The sequence below is a fragment of the Lynx canadensis genome, chromosome D2 (genome assembly GCF_007474595.2).
Source record: "Lynx canadensis isolate LIC74 chromosome D2, mLynCan4.pri.v2, whole genome shotgun sequence".
Lineage (NCBI taxonomy): Eukaryota > Metazoa > Chordata > Mammalia > Carnivora > Felidae > Lynx > Lynx canadensis.
This window is the reverse complement of record NC_044313.2, coordinates 38,788,656-38,806,530: the sequence shown is the minus strand read 5'-3', so window position 1 is coordinate 38,806,530 and position 17,875 is coordinate 38,788,656. Positions and strand designations below refer to the sequence as shown.

General features: G+C 54.0%; 1 protein-coding gene across 2 annotated transcripts; it reads left to right on the top strand.

Annotated features, from left to right (window-relative positions):
• The first annotated feature begins 1,090 nt into the window (after positions 1-1,090).
• On the top strand, positions 1,091-16,093 carry CXCL12 (C-X-C motif chemokine ligand 12). 2 transcript variants are annotated; one of them, XM_030334956.2, is made up of 4 exons: positions 1,091-1,214; positions 5,264-5,381; positions 7,499-7,585; positions 12,853-16,093. In XM_030334956.2, exons 1-4 carry the CDS (start codon positions 1,154-1,156, stop codon positions 12,866-12,868), a joined length of 282 nt encoding a protein of 93 aa, XP_030190816.1. In that variant the 5' UTR covers positions 1,091-1,153; the 3' UTR covers positions 12,869-16,093. The 2 variants fall into 2 exon arrangements, with proteins under 2 accessions (XP_030190816.1, XP_030190815.1); XM_030334955.1 differs by lacking the exon at positions 12,853-16,093 and adding an exon at positions 10,258-12,844 and having other exon boundaries at positions 1,104-1,214.
• Positions 16,094-17,875: the final 1,782 nt, after the last annotated feature.

Here is a 17,875-nt window from a genome sequence, read left to right as displayed (position 1 = left end):
CCGCCTGCCTGCACCCCTCCCTGGCTAGGCTAGGGCGGTTTCAAGATTGGGACGCGGCCTGCCAGGAGTTCAGACACCAACCAGGGACGACTCTGTGGGTGTCGTTTTCTGGACCAGAAAGGCCCACGCCAGGAGGGCTGCCCTGGGGTAGAAGGGAGAGGGGGAAAGGGGGAGTTCTCACAACACTTTGGGTCAACACTTTGGGTCGCGCAGGGCATTCATTGGGGGAGGGAGAAAATGCAGAAGCTTAAACAATTATTCTAGCTTCCATTTATTGAGTACAATGTGCCAGACTCAAGGGTGAGCACTTCACACCTGAGTGAGGAGTGCCAATCGTTTCCCCCAGTTACACTGTGATCAGCCCATTTCACAGTTGAGAGAACAGAGGACAGAGACCTAAGTCGATTCACGTTTGCTTAGAATTCACGTTGAATCCACGCAGCCGGCAGAGCAGACTATTTTCCTGCCGCGGCGCATCATTCTATTTTAGAGTCGCAATTTTACAAGTGAGGAAACTGAGGCTTGGCTACCAATGATGGCGTTGGCTTGAGATGGCAGTCGCGCGGACTGCCCGGACTGGTCTCCTTCCCTTAGGCCTAGTTTGCGGGGGACCCAGCGCAACACGAGCCTGGCCCGGTGGTCACCTCGAGCTTCTAGACTCCGAAAACGGGACGCTCTTGGCTACCTCGGGCCTCGGCACACATCGACTCGTTTGCTTCTCTTTGGTCCCCCTTCAGTTGCCGCCTCTGGGACTCCATCTCTCCACCTGCTCAGTGGGCACAATAACCAACGTTTAGCCGAGCCTCCCTGCGCGGCTGCGTTCCTCGCTGCAGGTCGAGCCCTACGGAGCAGGGCCCAGCGGAGAGGAGAAGGTCAGAGGCCCAGGCACACCGCAGCCCCTGGAGCATCCCGGGCGCGGAGAGGGCGGGAGGGGACGGGACGGGCGGCGGTGTGGGAGGGGGACGCGCGCCGGAGCCCCCCGCGGCCTCCCGGCGGCAGCTCCAGGCCCGCCCCTCGCCGCGCGCCCCGCCCCGCCCCGCCCCGCTCTCGCCTCTAAAGTGCCCGGCGCTCGCCTCCCGCCGCCGCACTTTCACTCTCCGCCGCCGCGTTCGCTCCGAGTCCCGCCTGCGTCCGCCCGCCGTCCGCCGGTGCCATGGATGCCAAGGTCGTCGCCGTGCTGGCCCTCGTGCTGGCTGCGCTCTGCCTCAGCGACGGTGAGTGCGCTCGGCTCCTCTGCCCACGCCCGCCCCGCCCCGCCCCGCGCTAACCCAGCTCGCGCCGCCTGGCACCGGGGAGGTCGAGGCAGGCCCCCTTCGCGGGGCGCGCCGCTCGAAGCCCCGAGCGGAGCAGCCACCACCCGCCCTGAAGCTTCGCACTCTGCATCTGGGCTCGGGGTCCCGAACGGTGGGCGGCCGCCAGACCCGAGCGGCTGCCCGGGGTCGGACCGGACAGGATAACTGGCTGGGAGCGCGCCGGGGGGTTGGGGAGTGGAGCGGGGTCGGGAGCCTTCGGCGCCGGGCTCTGTCCCCCCTCATCCCACCTCTCACCCCCACCCAGCCAGTGTCGTCCAGCGCGCGACTCGGTGTCTCCAAGCAGAGGGACTCCGAGGCCCCGCTGCGCCGGGTGCTGGAGAGGCGTGTGCGAGAGAGCGCGTCGCGAAGCGGGTCTCGCATCGCGACGCGCTCGTGGTGGCGGTGCGGTCGGGTGCTGCTGCGCGGCGTCCCCTTTAGGCGAGGCTGGCCCTCTCTCTGCACCCACCCTAGCTCGGTTTCGCGGGCGAGCCAAACAGAGCAGCTGTCGGGTTTGCGCCACCCGCGCGGTCGCGCTTCTGCACAGCTCCGCGGTCCGCAACGACGCGGCTAACCCGGGCGCGCGTCCAGCCACTGCTTCCTTGCCTCTTCCCGGGGTCACCGAAGAGAGGCCCAGGGGCCGCCGGGGTGGCTCGTGCCCCTCCCCTGTCCCCCAAACACACCTGCAGACAGGCGCCTTTGTCACCGGCCAAGCCATCGCTCTTCCCTCAGAATGAGCGCTGCAACAAAGTTCAATCGCCAAGGCCTTAGGCCACTGGGAAAGGTGGTGTCCTGTTTCACTGGGAGAGGGAGAGAGCTTTTTTTTTTTTTTTCTTCTGAAGCTTAAGAGAAACCTCGCTGTCCTGTCACAGGACACCACTGCTGCAAAACAAAATAAACTGTTGGCTTGAAACACACGAAACAAGCCGTGTTAGTCAGGCCACGCTGTCCTTTCTTGGCTGCGAAGTTGCCAACAAAGCCTGCACAGGCTTGAAGGACACTTGGTGTGTTCCGTGGGGCAGCTGCGGGGCCTGAGCGCCTGCAGCCCTAGGCTGGGCTGCAGCCCTAGGCTGGGCTCCAGCCGCTCGCTGACCCTTTGCATCGTCCCAGGCAGTGGCCTGGGAGCCGGTGTGGGTAAGGTGGGCATGACTGCAGCCTCCAGGCAAGAGGGCCAGGGCTAACAGGAGTTCATAGCTGACTGCCTGGAAAGTGTTCTTTAAACGTGTGGCAAGTTGCTGGACAGAGCTGCAGAGGGACTGGATGGAAGGCAATTTAGATTTTACCTCCTAAGCCGAAAGAAAAAGTATGTGAGGCTGAGTCTCCTTGCCGAAGCCCTGGGTCATGGGGGACACTCTGGCTTGAGCATTAACAATTTGAGTGTCTGGTGAGAGTGGAGGTGTCATTCTGTGCCTCTCAGGGAAATGGTGCTTCCCCAAGCTGTCCCACTCCCCTGGGGAGCTGCAGAAAGGACAGGAATGCAGGGACCCAGGTGTAGCTGGCCTGGAAGGAGCACAGAGGGAGCAGGGGCCCCCACTGACAGACTCATCTTGGCCCTGGGAAGGGCTGGTTGTTTGTCCCTCTGAGTTGCCCTCTTAGCAGCCAAGTGGCCAGATCAGGGTCTCGGGCTCTAGGTCTGTCTGGTTCTCCTTGCATGTATAGGCTTGAATGTACCTCTTGACCTCCTGGAGCCTGTGGACCTATACCGACTTCAGAACTGCACTTGGAGATACCCTTGTTCAGGGTCAGGCTCACTCTCCTGCCCTCCCTCCACCTGACTTCAGCCAATCAGCTGGGCCCCTAGATGCCCTGGACTTTCAGGGGTTATATGCATCCAGGCCAGGCTCCATTCTGAGGCCCGGTTGGAGAGGCTGGCCAGGGCTCCTGTCTCTGCATTGGAGTGGAAGCTTCTCTTGGAACTGCTCCTGAACAGAGCCAAGTTCACCGGGTCCCAAGCCGTAACATCTAGGCCAATCAGGTGTCAGGCCTATATGCAGAGTCACATCCAAACCAGTTGGAAAAGTTAGTAATGTTGACAAAAAGCTGGAGGAGAGGACCCCAGGTGAGTTCTCTAGTAAGAGCCCTGGGCGCTCTGTCCCTTTAAAAAACCTATTGAAATTCCCCACTTGATAGACAGGCAACTGGGTCCTGGGAGCAGGAATAAGAATTGCCTTTGAAGGAAATGGATAATCCCAGGGGGTAAAAGGGGGGGAAAGGAGAGAAGAGAAAGCCTGTGTTTTGAGCTCTGATTCAGCTCTGATTTCTGGCCTGATCTCCACTACTTGGTTAGTGGAGCCAGAAAAGCTTCCCAGACATGGGAGAGCAGCAGCCCCCACCAGCAGCCCCCCACCGGCTAAAGCACTCACACTGTGTCCCTTTCAGCCTGCTGCGCTGGGGTTGGGACCCTTCCTGTGTCACCACCCAGCCCCAGTTCCCCAGTCCCTAGCCAGCTCAGGAGGACACATGAGCATTCCAGGGAGACTGGAGACAGGACACTCCGAGGGGGAGACTTTGGCTTCTCCTTTACCCAGACCACCTAGCCCCCAGCCCCGGGATGGCTTTCCCAGGCGATCTGGTTACAGGGCAGCATGCGCAGTATGGTAACATGTGCTACACCCAGCATCTACCACAGGGATTGGGTGTAGTTGCTGAAAGCCAGGCCCCAGCAGTGACTTTCTGGAGTAAGTTCGGGTATACATTTGAAGGCTGCTCCAGGGACCCTTCCAGGGCCCTGAGTCACTGAGCACCCTGAAGTCAGGCTTTCTCCTTACTGGAGTTTAAGGATTCGACTTTGATCCTAGGGGGCCGGGTGGTCTGCTTTTCCCCTGACTGGGCTATATGGGCTGCTGTTTGCAGGCCATGCCATCTCTCAACTGAACACAGCTTCTGGAAAAATTAAGTCCCTTACAAGGTGTCCTGCAGCTTCCCCAGGTCCCTTGCCCCAAAATGCAGAACTTCAGAACCACCGGGAGGCCTCTAGGAGCTCTGTAAACAGGGAAACTTTTTTTTTTTTTTAATCTCTGGACTAAATATTCTGAGACATACATTTAATCCCTGATGAAAGGATCCACAAATTCAAATAATTTGGGGTATTAAGTAGGGCTTGGATAAAATCTGCAGAAAAGAAAAAAAAAAAACCCACAAAGATCCCAGCCCCCCAGGGCTTGCAATTCTAGACTTAGAGGGTGAGTGGTGGGTTCTGCAGGAGCCCTTTGCTTATTTAAACTAATGAGTGTCAATTATGGCATTTTGCAAATTGGTGAATTGGCAAACAAAGAGGTAATACAACCCAGGAGGCTGGAGCATCCCTGCACAATGAAAGCCACTTTTGACTCCAGTCCTGATAATCTCCCTGCCTTCAGGGGAGTGCCTAGGAGAAGGTGGACCCTTGGCCGGCCCTCTGGGGACTCCCAGGTAGGAAGCCTGCCAGGATTCTTTTGTGGTTGCCTGGGTTTAAGGTGAATGTGAGGAGAGGAGATTGCAGGTGGGGGAGGGCAGCATTCCCAGGGGAACTGCTGCTTCTGGAGCCTTCTGCTTCCCCCTCCTCCTTCCCTGAGGGAGAGGAGGGGGAGGGGGGTGGGGTGGGGGGAGGCTTTTCTAGTTGGCCCTGGAAGAGTTTATTTTGCAAAGAATAACTGGGAACCCCAGTACCTTGGACTGAAACAGTTGTCTCCTGGGATTAATATATTTTAAGACACCGAGCAGGGGGCTTCTTTTAATTCCCCTGCCCCCTAGGATCCAGCTCTCTGAAGGTCCATTTGCCCTCTGGCCCTATGGAGGCTCGGGCCTTCGCCCACCCAGAGCTCACTGTGCTGCCCAAGAGGTCTTAGCAAGGATGCACCCGTGACCTGTCCCATAGCTCTGGATCCTGACATCATTCCACCACCTTAACCCTTGGCCGCAGACACATCCACACATATATCCCCAAGGTCTGGCAGGATCATAACAAACTGCGTTGCTTCCATCACCTCTTCTAGGGAAACCGGTCAGCCTGAGCTACAGATGTCCTTGCCGATTCTTCGAGAGCCACGTTGCCAGAGCCAACGTCAAGCATCTTAAAATCCTCAACACTCCCAACTGTGCCCTTCAGATCGTGTAAGTCTCAACATCATCTTCCAGGAGTGTTGCCTCTAATGGGCATAGTAGCACCTAGCTCAAAACTTGTAAACGCTGGAGAGCCAACACATGCTGAGCCACCAGCCTTGAACTTGGCATAATTAGAGGCAGCTGTGATTACCACCAGGCCTGTGAGTAAGCTACCAGGCAGGAGTTTCAAAAGCCACTCTTACCCTTGGCACCCCGCTGTGCCCCTAGCCTTTCTTGTTTCTTTTTTTCCAAGTTTCCTCCTTTAGCACAGGAAATGGCAGTACAGTTGGGTGCCTCCAGACTAGAGAAACACGGGCTTCACCAGAGTTTCCTCTGAAGTCCAGTAAATTAGCCAGCCCTTTGCTAGGAACAGTTGTCTGTCCTGCCAGTCTCCAGGCTTTGGTGATCTAAATCCATCCTTTAACACACAGCAAAATCTCACGAGACCCAAATTCAGGCCAAGCCTCTAACCACTGGGTGAAACTCAACATTTTCAGCTCACTTAACGGCGTTTTCTCCCACACAACCCACGAGTTTTTGCTTTGCTGGCGTTGAGGGCAGCTGTTGATATTGGATTTCATTCATGTGCGGAACGAGGCAGACTGAAGTGACACCTATACAACACACAAAAATCGCTTGCCTGGGCTGCAGGAGGCGGGGCGGGGTTCGGGGAAGAGAGCCGCTCGCGCCATTGATTGCTTGGCCCTCGGGCACTCAGACGCACCCATGCTTGCACACAGCGCCTTGTGGTCATGTGGCTAGACGCCGAGGTGCTGAGGCTCAGGGTCTCTCGTGGGGAGCTCACCTCCCGGAAATCCCCAGTGCTGAGAACGGGGCGGGGGCACAGCAGTTGGAATGAAGGCTGCAACTGCCACAAGCCTTTTCCACCCGATACCAACTGTTTTTAAGTTTGGTTTTGTCATTTTTTGCTAGCCTTTGCTGCCTCGGACGTGTTTGTCATTTACAGGATGTTTTAGACCCACTAGAAGATGGATTTTTTTTCACTTACTTTCTTAAAATCAATACTGCCTCCCCTTTGAGAAGTGTTGTATCAGACATTGAATTTAGCGCCATAGACCTGCTTTGCGGTTCAGATTACACAGGTCCACCTGCTAGGAATGCACCTTGAAGTTGAAGAAGCCAGACATGATTCGCTGGTCTGGGCAAACACAGGATTAATTCATAAGCAGTGGCAGCCAAATTCAAACTCCTTGCTCTGAACCGCACTCTTCCTCCGCGTATGTCAGTCACTTGACAGGCAGGCTGCGTGACGTCCGGCGGTGTCCCCAAGCCACTGTGCTGGCCTTAGTTGTCCACACAGAGCCGTGTGTGGCTGGGCAGGGAGTCCTCGGACTGCTTGAGATTGCCTGGTACCCAGGGCTTTAGGGAGGGGGACCTGGAGAGGGAAGTGTGAGTGGGGCAGAGACCTGGGAGGAAGATGCCCTTTGAATTTGTAAAAAAAACAAATGTGACCATGGAACATTGAGGGAACTTATAAACCCTCCCTGGAAACCATTTTCTGGCAAACTACCTGCACCGTCCCTCCCTCACTGCCCTGTCACCTCTCTTCCCCAGACTACCGCAGTACCTCTTTGCAGGCCTCCTACCTCCAGGCTTACTCTTAAGTCTGTCCACCACGTACTTTCAAGATGATCCATCCAAATAAGAATCAGCCTTTATCGCTTTCCAACGTAAGCCCGCACGATCTTACAGAGAAAGTCCCACTCTTTTGCCCTTTACACCTGGCCGCCCGCTTCTTCCTCCACATCCTCTAAGCAGGTGCCCCTTTGGTGCCTTTGCTCTTGCTTTTCTCTCCCCCTTGATTTCACTTGCCCAGCTCCCTCTCCTCCTTCAAAGGCCAACTCAGATGTTCCCTGTGGTGCATTCTCCCTGGACTCCCCTGGAAAGCCTCTTCTCGCCTTCCCCTAGCTCTGCGGCAGGACTTGCCACAATGCTAGGAACATGTGTCCCCGGCGCACCCTGAGTTCCTCCCGAACCCGAGCCCGCCGAGTGGGACACGTGGCACCGGGGAGGGCCCTGACGCGGGCGTCAGAGGAGCGGGTGCCCAGATCCCAGCGGCGCCTTCTCCGTTCAGCCACACACTGTCGCCTCTTCTGTTTTGGCAGGGCGAGGCTGAAGAACAACAATAGACAAGTGTGCATTGACCCGAAATTGAAGTGGATTCAGGAATACCTGGAGAAAGCTTTAAACAAGTAAGCACAACAGCCAAAAAGGACTTTCCGGTAGACCCACTTGAGGAAAGCTAAGACCCGTGTGGCAGATGGAAAGGCAAGGTTGGGGGAGGAAGGCCTGCATGGGGGGGACCAGGCGTGCCTTGGGGGTAGCGCACTGACCTGGGAACAGGCTTGAGGTCGGCCCGGCACGTAGACACCCGCATTTATAGCCTATGGTACGATACCGCAGCTTATGTCCACCCGAGCCCCATACCCTTGCGCACTGGCTGTTCTATAACTGGGGTTTTTCTAAGAAATTCTATTGTACCAGCAGCATTTCCCGCTGTCGGTTCTCTCATAATCCTCATAATCACATCATTCCCATTATCTTTTTTTTAATCAATGATGACTTCACGATCTGTATTTGGTTTTGTTGTGGAGCTTTTCTTCCTTTGCCCCTGGGGCATCTGGGCACAGTCAGGTGACAGGCCAAGCATGGAGCTCAGAAAAGCGTCCTTCCTCCAGACTCAGAGGAAGACCGTGCGCGGCTCCCGCAGTGGGTGCCCGTCCTAGAATGACAGCCCAAGGTGACCCTCTGATACTGACCGGTGCTAGGCCACGGCCACCACCTCCACCCTCTCCTTCCAGCTCAGTGATCGGATCTGTAGGCTCCATGTAGAGGCTACTGTCGCTGGGGACTGTGCTCAGAAACCCTGTCCCGGTCATTCCCAGGCCTCTCCCTGCCTCCGGCAGCATGCTTTTATCTTGCTCTGCTTCCCGTTTCTGTACATGCTCAGTGGGAGGAGAGGGATTGCTGGGGCCCCCGCCCTGCAGCCCTCTCCTCTCTTCACCCTCCCCTCCTGCTCAGGCCCTCTGTGAGAATCTTCTTTGGCCTCTGCCTCCAGAACGGGGCTGGCCCTCTCCGGGGGTGGGTGGGAGATCCTGTCTCCGCCTTCCCTGAAAGGCAGGTCTTTGCAGAGTCCGATGCAATTTTCAATCTGAACTTGTTTCGAGGAATTTGGTTCTGTGATTGCCTCCGAAGCTTATATATGCCACGGAGGCTCTGTACACCCTGAGGTGTCTGAAATCCGAAGTGGAAAAACAAATGAATAAATGAGCCTCTTGCCACTAACCCCTCCTCCTGAAACCACAGCATGGTTTCAGGCTCCAATCAGAAATGTTGGCAAGGTGACATTTCCATGGTAAATGTGATCCACAGATGGGCCTAGTGGTATTTGTAACTTTCTGCAAGGCATTTTTTATATATTTTTTGTGCACATTTTTTTATGTTTCTTTAGAAAACAATTGTATTTCAGAATATATTTATAGTCGAACAATTCATATATTTGAAAGTGGAGCCATATGAACGTCAGTAGGTTACCTTTCTCTATTATCTTAAACTACTGGCAATTTGTAAAGAAATATATATGATCTATAAATGTGATTGCAGCTTTTTAATGTTTAGCCACAGTGTATTTTTTCACTTGTACTAAAATTGTATCCAATGTGACATTATATGCACTAGCAATAAAAATGCTAATTGTTTCATGGCATCAGCCTCCTACTGGATGTGGGAATTTCTTTACCTGAAATAAAATCCATTAGTGGTTAGACACGGGGCTCTGATACCTTTCTGGAGTTTATGAAGATAAGGTGGCCTGCTGGTCAGGTGCCTTGAATCTCTCTTGCCGAGTTCACATGTGAGCACGGGCCTGGCTCAGGAGCAAATGAGAGCTGCAACTTAAGTTTTTGAGCCTTTTGGTTTTTTTCTTTCTTTCTTTTTTTTTTTTTTTAAACCCAATGGAAACAACAGTGCTAGTTTTCTGAAGAATAATATTTGACTCACTAATTCCTCTTCCCCTTCCTCCTCTTCCTCGGTTCTCCTAACACCCCCACGTAATCTCCAGAGACTCAACTCTCATAATATCCAGCTTTCACATTCTCCCATGTAAAAATCCCATAATTCCAGGCCATGGTTAATAGAAAGCCTGCCCAGGAGCAGGTGGCCTTACCCCATAAATCATTAAATACCATTCAGCTTGAATCATTTTAATGTGACAGTCATGAGCCAGTTGTTCTAATCAAATTCTGCTAACCAGCTCTCTCCCTTGCTCTCCAGAACAATCCCAGTCATTCCCTGGGGGGAGTCCCCCAAGCATCCAGAAAGGAGAAAGTGGCATCAGGCTGCCTTTTTTCTCCTCTCCTGGATGGCCATCTGAATGTTGGGTCTCTAACCTCCAAAGCAGGATTCAGTTTGAAGCGCAGGGTTTTTTTTAGCTCGAGCAGAGAGTTCAGCTCTGCACTGAGAAGGAAGGAAGGCTGAGTAGATGGGATTGAGGTGAGTTAGAAGGCCAAGTCCAGCCTGGCCCTGGACTTCACACCCTTCACAGCCTATCAGATGTGAGTGCCTTTCCAGGTTGGAAACCTCAGGCCATAGCTGGAACCAGGGCCAGGTTGGCAGGTTGGCCATGGCGATAGCGAGGTCACAGATGTTCTGGAAGGCTGGCCAATATTTCTCTTGGAGTCAGGGGGAAAATGTCTGCTTTATTTTAAGGAAGTACTGGTGGGCCGTGCTTTGCCCGGGGGCCTCCAGGCCTAAGACAGAAGACAGGGTTGAGACTGATCCCCAGGCCAGCGTGAAATAGTGTGCAGACTGAGACAGACCCCGGTCCCTTTCAACGTCATTAATGGTTCTACTGATTTTATCTAAGGGGGCGCAGAGAAGAAAAAATGGGGAAAAGAGAAAAGATAGGAAAAAAGAAGCGACAGAAGAAGAGAAAGGCTGCCCAGAAAAGGAAAAACTAGTTCTCTGCCACTTCGAGATGGACCGCAGTGCGCGCTGCTCTTGTCTCTCCGGCGCTTTGTAAATTTGCTCTAACCCTCCTCCAGGGCACACGCCTTGCCTTCCGTGCAGGTGCTCAGACCTTCCTCGGAGGAGCGGCGCTCCTCTGGCCACACTGGCTCCCGTGTTTAGGCGCTTTTTAAGGCCCTTCCTGGTCTGCTAAGTTATGAAGAAAGTAGTTGTGCCGAGACTGGGGTTGTGGTCTGGGATGAGGACACTATGCTCAGGACTGTCTCGAGCGGCCCCGGGGTCTCCGGCCTTGCCCTGGGCTGCTGAACCCCCACCCGGCCCTCCACTCCCTCTCCCAGAAGGGCCGGTTCACCGGCACACCGGCTCACACACTCACAGCGTGACTTCCTGCTGAGGCCAGAGTGCAGGCCTGGCCCGCACAGGGCCATCTGCTAGCACAGCAGCGGCGCCTCGGCCGGCGAGGGCCTTCTGCCCTCCCCTTGACCACGGCGGGTGCTGCCCGGCACAGCCTTCGTGGGGCCCAGCTAGCTATGGCCGTGCCTTTTACAGGTGGTAACTGACTCTTTCCCAAGGGGCCCTCCACCCCTCTGCCACCTGGGATGGGACTTCTCCAGCACCCCCGTCCTAGCCCTGGGGCTGTGAGAGCGGCTTTACCTCCGAGCAGGGCTGGTTTCCGGACACCGAGGGGGTAGCAGCTCCGCATTCCCGGGGAGCAGCTGTGGAAAATACTTCTCAGGGAGCCTCTTGTCCAGGCAGTTCACTTTATAGATTCTTTAAACGGGTCCTCGATGTGGAGGAACTGTGTGAAGGGCCTGTCCCCACCCACCTGCTGGGACAGTCTCTGTGACCTTGTGCGATTAGGTTCCGGGACACAGCTGCCTCAGTCCTCACTCATGGGAAATATGTGCTTAAAGTGAACATGGTGCTCTAGAAAGCTCTAGAACCTTCCTCATACCACCCACAGATTTATGTCTAAGATTTTTTGCCAAGTCTCTCTAATCTGGACCGGAAGGAGGGGGATCACATGGGAGAGCAAAACCCAGATTTCAGTAGTACTTCGAAAAAGGACACCTCGAATGTCTGGGCTGTGCTCCCCATCCTCCTGTCCCACATAAACACTCCCCCTGCACCCCAGGCCCCTGGTCATGATTCAGTCTGTGGATCCAGAAAGATGAAGTGGTTGGAGCACTGGACAGATGGAATCAGGAGAAGAAAACCCAAGGCGCCCACCTGTTAGACTCACCTGGAACACTGTGTCCCCTCACGCTTTAGCGTCCTCCTCTGGGATGGCAGCACAGAACCTTGTGGCCATTCCTTTTCCCCATCAGGGAAGCGTCCTGCTAGGGCGCTGCGGCCCAAGTCCTTTTATTCCCCATCCCTCTCCCTTTTATGTGGCTGACTCTCCAGCCTGCACCCCTCTTGCCAGCCCTGGGGATGGCAGGCCTGCTCCGGGGTGTACGGGATGCCCTCCCGCTCCCCACCTGCCCTGCCTCCTAAGGCATCAGGATGTTTGCTGGTCTGCCCGGGGCAGCGCAGGCCTGGGCTGGGGCACCTGCGCTGGGGTAGTCCTACCTTTCCTAATCCGCTCAGGAGCCGGTCAGGCCCGCGCCCCATGCTCTCTGTTCCTCGTACAGCAGGAAGGGCACGTCTCTGTGCCTCGAGAGGGGCAGTGGGTCCCTTCTGAAGACCACAGGGGGCTGTTTGCCATCTAGCAATGGTGGGTCAAGCTATTGCTGCCCTGAGGCGACAGACTGCTCTCTGCAGTGCTCAGCGAGACAGTGCCTTCCACTCCTGCTGGGGGAGCTGGGACCGTGGGGACTAAGACGGTTGGCCCCACATTCCGAAAAGCAAACACACTCCGTTTCTGTCCTCCTGTGACCTCACTGGCCCTGGGCCCTCGCTGTATCTGACAAGCTAATGTAGCGCCAGCCCCGCTGAAGACGGGAGGGGCGAGGGGGGGGGGGGGGGGTGGAAGAGTAGAGCCGGACTCCGTTCTGTTTTGGGTTGAAGCAAGTGAACGGTGCTAGCACTGTCCCGGGGCCAGTCGGGGTGGGGTGGGGGTGAGGGGGTAGGTGGAGGTGATCGGTGGTACCCCGGACGGCCAGGCAGCCTGCTCCGGGCCTGGTGCAGGACCGGGCCACACTGAGGTAAGGGGTTGCCAGCCCTCCATCCGCACTGGGGCTAAGGCAGTGCGCCCTGCCCTGTCACGTGACCACTGTGCCTCGCCGTCCGTCTGCGTGCCCTTGTTCGTCCGCCGTACCCCGTGCTGGCTGCGCCCGACTTTCCTCTCCGCTTCCCATCTTCCATCCATCCCTCCGCTTCAGCCCTGGCTGCCTCTCTCACCACCCTCCCCCTTCCCAGGGCCTCGGAAAGGAGGCACACGGCCGTGATTTGGAAGTCAGGAGTGGGGGCCCTGCTGCAGCAGGGCTCGGCGTCTTAAGGCTTGCGGCCTGGCCTCCGCCTTAACGGTGTCTCCCTCTGTTCTTGTTAACAGGAGGTTCAAGATGTGAGAGGCGCAGGTTGGGTCAGACGCCTGAGGAAACCTTACAGTAGGAGCCCAGGTCTGAAACCAGTGTTAGGAAGAGCCCGCGGCGGCTCCGCTGCACCCAGGCAGGGCCCGGTACATTTCCGAGGGCTTTGTTTTGCACAGTTTGCCTTTACTATCACCATTTGATTATGTAGCAAAATATATGGTGTTTATTCTTCATTTAGTTTGATTATCCAGTGTCACTGGTGACAGATAGGAACTTAGACTGAGGCCATTATTTTACTTGCTTTGTTATAATATCTTTCCCGTGGAGCCCCTCACCCAGTTGGAGGTTCCTGAGTTTTGTATCTCTCTGAGCTGTGCAGGCTGAGACCCCAGATCATCCTGTTGTGGGACGGAGAGCCCCTGGGACGTATCAGAACCAGGGCAGACCCTAGTGAAGGCTGCCCCGTGCATGGGCGGGGGCGGGGGGGGTGGCTGCAGGGTCAAGTTTAGAGAGTCAGACGGGAGCTTCACCCTTCCTCGGAGTGAGAGCTGGGGCCTTCCCCATTGGTGAGCATCGCAGGGCTTCCCCAAGTTGAGGCTTCCCCAAGTTGAGGCCAGGGCAGGGAGAGACGCACCCCTCATCCTGAGCTCTTCCCTACATCCCATCATGCTGTTGTCATTCTCTCTCTCATCCATCATCATGTATCTCCAAGACTGTCTCCATCGCCCTGGAAAAAGACTGTCTCAAGACCAAAGCTTTCATTTAAACTGGGCACCAAGAAGCAAATCAAAATGTCTCTCGTGTCACCCGGTGCTGCAAACACTGTGCACATCTGTGTCTTGTTTGGAATATTGTCCGTTGTCCAATCCTGTGTTCTTGTTCAAAGCCAACGTCCTCGGGGCACGCACTGTCCACCCCTTGGATGCAAAGGCTCAGGGTAAGGAGAGGTCTTTTGACCAGGTTTCTGATTAGGGGTGTGATCCTCTTGGGTGGACAACCTGGGTTTTTCCACTGATCACAAACCCAAGATGGATCCACAGAGCCCAAGGGAATTCGGTGCGCAGCAGAGTTGACCCATGAGGAGGCCAGGCCTTTATGCTCCTACAGTTGGTATCTCAGAGCCACGGGGAGTTTTTGCTCCATTGCATCAAGCGCGTGATTGTTTTGGCAAGAACGTGAAAAGAATCCTCAACCCTTTTTTTTTGGTTTTTGAAAAGCTGATCCGTGAAATAATGAGTCCTGGACGTGAAGATTCCTTCCCAACTAAAATCTAACCTCCCCTTTTTCCCCACTTGGCAAGCCCATCATCCACCACCTTGTACAGTGGCGTCTGGACTTCTCCACTGCTGTTACCTTGTGCTTCCAGAATGTCCATCTTGGCTTTCACTCTTAGAAAAGGGGATATTTGGGAAAGTAGGTTAAAACCTTGACGTGTAGGGTGTTTTCCTTTACCGAGACCAGTTTGTAGAGTTGCATTAAACAGTTTAAGTGCAGCAGGTAGGCACTTGAGGGGTTTTTTGCTTGTTGTGTCGTTTCACATTTCATCTTACTAATACTTTGCTTTTGGTTCAGTGTCCCAGCAAACATTTTAAATTAAGAAAATGGAAGAAAAGCAGGGCAAAACAAGGAAATGTATCAGTTGAGAGGACACTGTAAACAACATGCAGAAAGTATATTCTAACAAAATAATCTGGAGTTGTAGGTGTTTTTAGATTCAATAATCTTTGTGTTATCGGTAACATGTTAATATTTGCGTAAATATTCCTTTATATCGGATCTTCGAGGTAGAAAGCCAACCCCTCCGCCAAACGAAAATTGGTGTTTTCAAATCAGCAATATTATATTGAATAAAATAGAGCACAGGGACCTTTATTAGTTAGAAGGAGTACCGAACTGGTTTCAAAACTGTCTTTTGAAATTAACCTGACACTACAGGGCTCCTGAATTACATGTGAAATGATTGCTTTTCAGTGGGATAGGCTTTTTCTAAGTCATCCAAGATATTTAAAACTCTCATGGAAAATGTGGAGCCATCTTCTCCTGGAATCCCTGAACCAGAGCCATTAAATCTCTTACTCCAAGAAAATAAACGTGGCCCTGAATCTTGACTACAGTTAAAGAATTGTTTGTTTCTCCCCAACAGGGGGGAAAATAGGTAAGAGTAGAAACTTCTAGGAAAATTATCTGCCTAACAATTACTCTACTTGCAATCTGCTTCTAAGTGGAGGCTGCCCAACTAAAGCAAATGTGCATTTAAATAGTCTATTTGCAAAGGAAAAGGCTCGCCCATCCCCTTTTGCTTTAAAAACAAGTCTAGTGCATCAGTTGATTAGGGGTCACCCAGCTGTTCCTCCTCGTCCAATGCTGCTCTACCTGACCTTCCCTTGGGCTCCGTGTAACCTCTAAGGCCATGCTCCCTTGCCAGCCTTTGCATCAGGACCTGGGCAGCTGTGGGGCCGGGGTGGGGACCGGGACCCCCAGAAGTGCTGTGTGTTTATATCTGAATCTGCGCCCTGTGTTGTTTGCACTGTTCTTTGTCCAGCCCCTCCAGGTGCTGAGACCCCAGCGAGGTGGCTCAGGAGTAGGGGAGCAGGTGGGGGGGGGGGGCCTCTGCCGGTGGGCCTGTCCTCCAGAGAAAGGAGGTTCAGCTTTGAGCAGAGGGCCTGAATAGCCAAAAGTTGCAGTTCCCCCCTGTGTGAAGACCAGAGAACTTCTAAGCTTTTTCACTGGATCCGATTTGACCTTCCTTTTCTGACTGCTGCCTGATGTTATGCCGACCCCGGGCAGGCAGTGTACCCTTCTGCAACTGGATGGGAATTGTGGGGTCCCTGTACACATCTTCCCTGTACCTATCTTCCCTGACCCATTCCCAGGGAGCCCTGTCCCCGGGAAATGCTCCCTGGAAACCTTCAAATCCCCTCAGCAGACCATTGACATTGATTGCCAAGTTGAAAAAACTACCACCCGGGAAACTTGTTAGTCTGCAACCTCGCTGGATTCTCAGTCTCTGAGCAGTGATGGGTTCAGTGTTAAATGTGATAAATACTGTATTTTGTGTTGTTTAAATTACATCTCCCAGATAATGTGAAAATGGTCCAGGAGAAGGCAGCTTCCTGTATGCAGTGTGCTTTTTTTTTTTTTTTTTTAAATAACAAATAACAACTCCTTCTGAGAAACAACAATTTCTACTTTGAAGTCATATCAATGAAAAGATGTATATGCACTTACAATTTTTCTAATAAAGACATGTATTCAAACGTAGCGGCCAACGGTTTGGAATTAGTGTTGCCATTTGGAGTCTTCCAGACTTGGTTTTTCTTCCTCAAACCCAACACAGAGGGGTTGTGTAATCCTAGCTGCACTGGTTAGTGGAAAACAGGCCATCGTAATCACGCTAATCATAAGTAAGAATTCTGCGGGCATGCTGGCCTCCACTGGTCAACTGATCCTTAGTGGGGGGTGGGGAAAGACACTCCGTTTTCTCTGAATGCCCTTGGTTTTGCTGGAATCCCTTCCCACAGGCAAGCCAGTCCTCTACTCCAGAAGAGATGGTTTCCTGCAAGGGCCCTCATATTTGCCTGTCAGCTGGGGGAAGGAAGCCTCCACTTTGTACTTCCCGCGTCTAGTGGAAGACAAGAGCAGCCCATCCCTAAAGGCGCTGCCAAGGACCCAGAATATAACCTGCGTTATTTTCTGTCCTGCCCTGGGGCCCTTCCTGGAAGCTTACTGAATCTCTCCATGGCTGCCTGCCAGCACTGTCCATGATACTGTGACTAGACGGTGAGCCGGATAGGGTTCTGTCCCCACAGAGGTCAGCCTTGCACACTTTCTCTTACGTTCTTTCTCATCTACGGCCAACCACACTGGCAAAGAAGAGCCAGCGCAAAAGCCCCAAATGTCCTCTAGGTCCTCTTGCCCATCGGCCCAGACGTGACCACGTTATCTCTGTGCTCGGAACCGCCCGGTTATTTATAGGGTGAACGTGATACGGTTGCTCAGTTGCGGATGGACTGGAGGAAGAAAGAAGGATTCGAGGAGCCCACGGCAAGAGGCAGCATGGCGTCCTGGGCCGAGCGTGGGTTTGCAGATTTGCAGAGCAGCGCTGGAACCCTGGGCTCTCTGCTCACTCCGCGACTTCAGACACATCACGTGTCCCTGACTCCCAGCCCCGCAGCTGTAACCCCAGAAGCTTAGTATCCCCAGGAGCTGTGCAGACTAGACATTAGACAGGGGTAGTGTATGTTTCCTTCCCTCTCTCCATGTGCTGTTTCCTGGGGGCCACCTGCCTCTACTTAGACCTCCCCAAAGCTCAGATACTGGAAGCGATCTTGAAAGGGGAGCTTCTTCCTCTTAGCTGACAGATGGGGAGAAGCCTCTTGGTTGGGTCTTGTAGGTTCCCTGAATGCCTGTGAATGCTGGTTCCAGCACACTCCACGACTCTTCTCCACTGGGAACTAACACCCTCTGGGGTTAAGTATTGAAGTATTCGGAATGATGGAGTGTAAAAAAAAGGAAAAAGTCCACGGCCTACCGTGTTTCACAGGGCTGACGGCCCCCCGACAACACCTGCCCTAAGCCCCGTATTAGGTGGTGTGGATGCCGTGCTCCCTGACTTCATGGAGCCTGCATTTTGAGGGATTGACTCGCAATTACATGAACATCTTCAGAATACACGGTAAACGTGTATTACGGGACACGTATACCAAGGGCAGGTAACATGGGACAAGGTGCATCTGTGCTTCAAGGAAGCTCAGAGCACCATCAAAGTCTCTGAACAGAAGTGCTGGTGAAGCCAAGACCTCGAAGATTCTTTTGGGGTGATCTACTGGCCCCTGAGGACTGCCGCTGAGAGCCCATGGGGTGGAATGGGAGCTTATTCTCCCGCAGGTGCAGCTCCCCTAGGGGGGCCTGGCATGCACGCAGGGGGAGCTGGATTTCAGCCCCCTCACTCCCCTCGCTGCATCCTTGCGTGGAGCACAAGCCACTCAGTGCAGCTGAGAAGAGCTGGGCCCCCCACGGAGGTTGGGACCCGGCAGCTGGGAA

What these genes read in the sequence shown, in the direction of transcription:
- CXCL12 (XM_030334955.1), top strand. Translation starts at nt 1,154, where the DNA reads ATGGATGCCAAGGTCGTCGCCGTGCTGGCCCTCGTGCTGGCTGCGCTC. An exon ending in TGCGCTCTGCCTCAGCGACG is followed by an intron (nt 1,215 to 5,263) that starts GTGAGTGCGCTC and finishes CACCTCTTCTAG; the next exon opens with GGAAACCGGTCAGCCTGAGC. An exon ending in CTGGAGAAAGCTTTAAACAA is followed by an intron (nt 7,586 to 10,257) that starts GTAAGCACAACA and finishes ATTTTATCTAAG; the next exon opens with GGGGCGCAGAGAAGAAAAAA.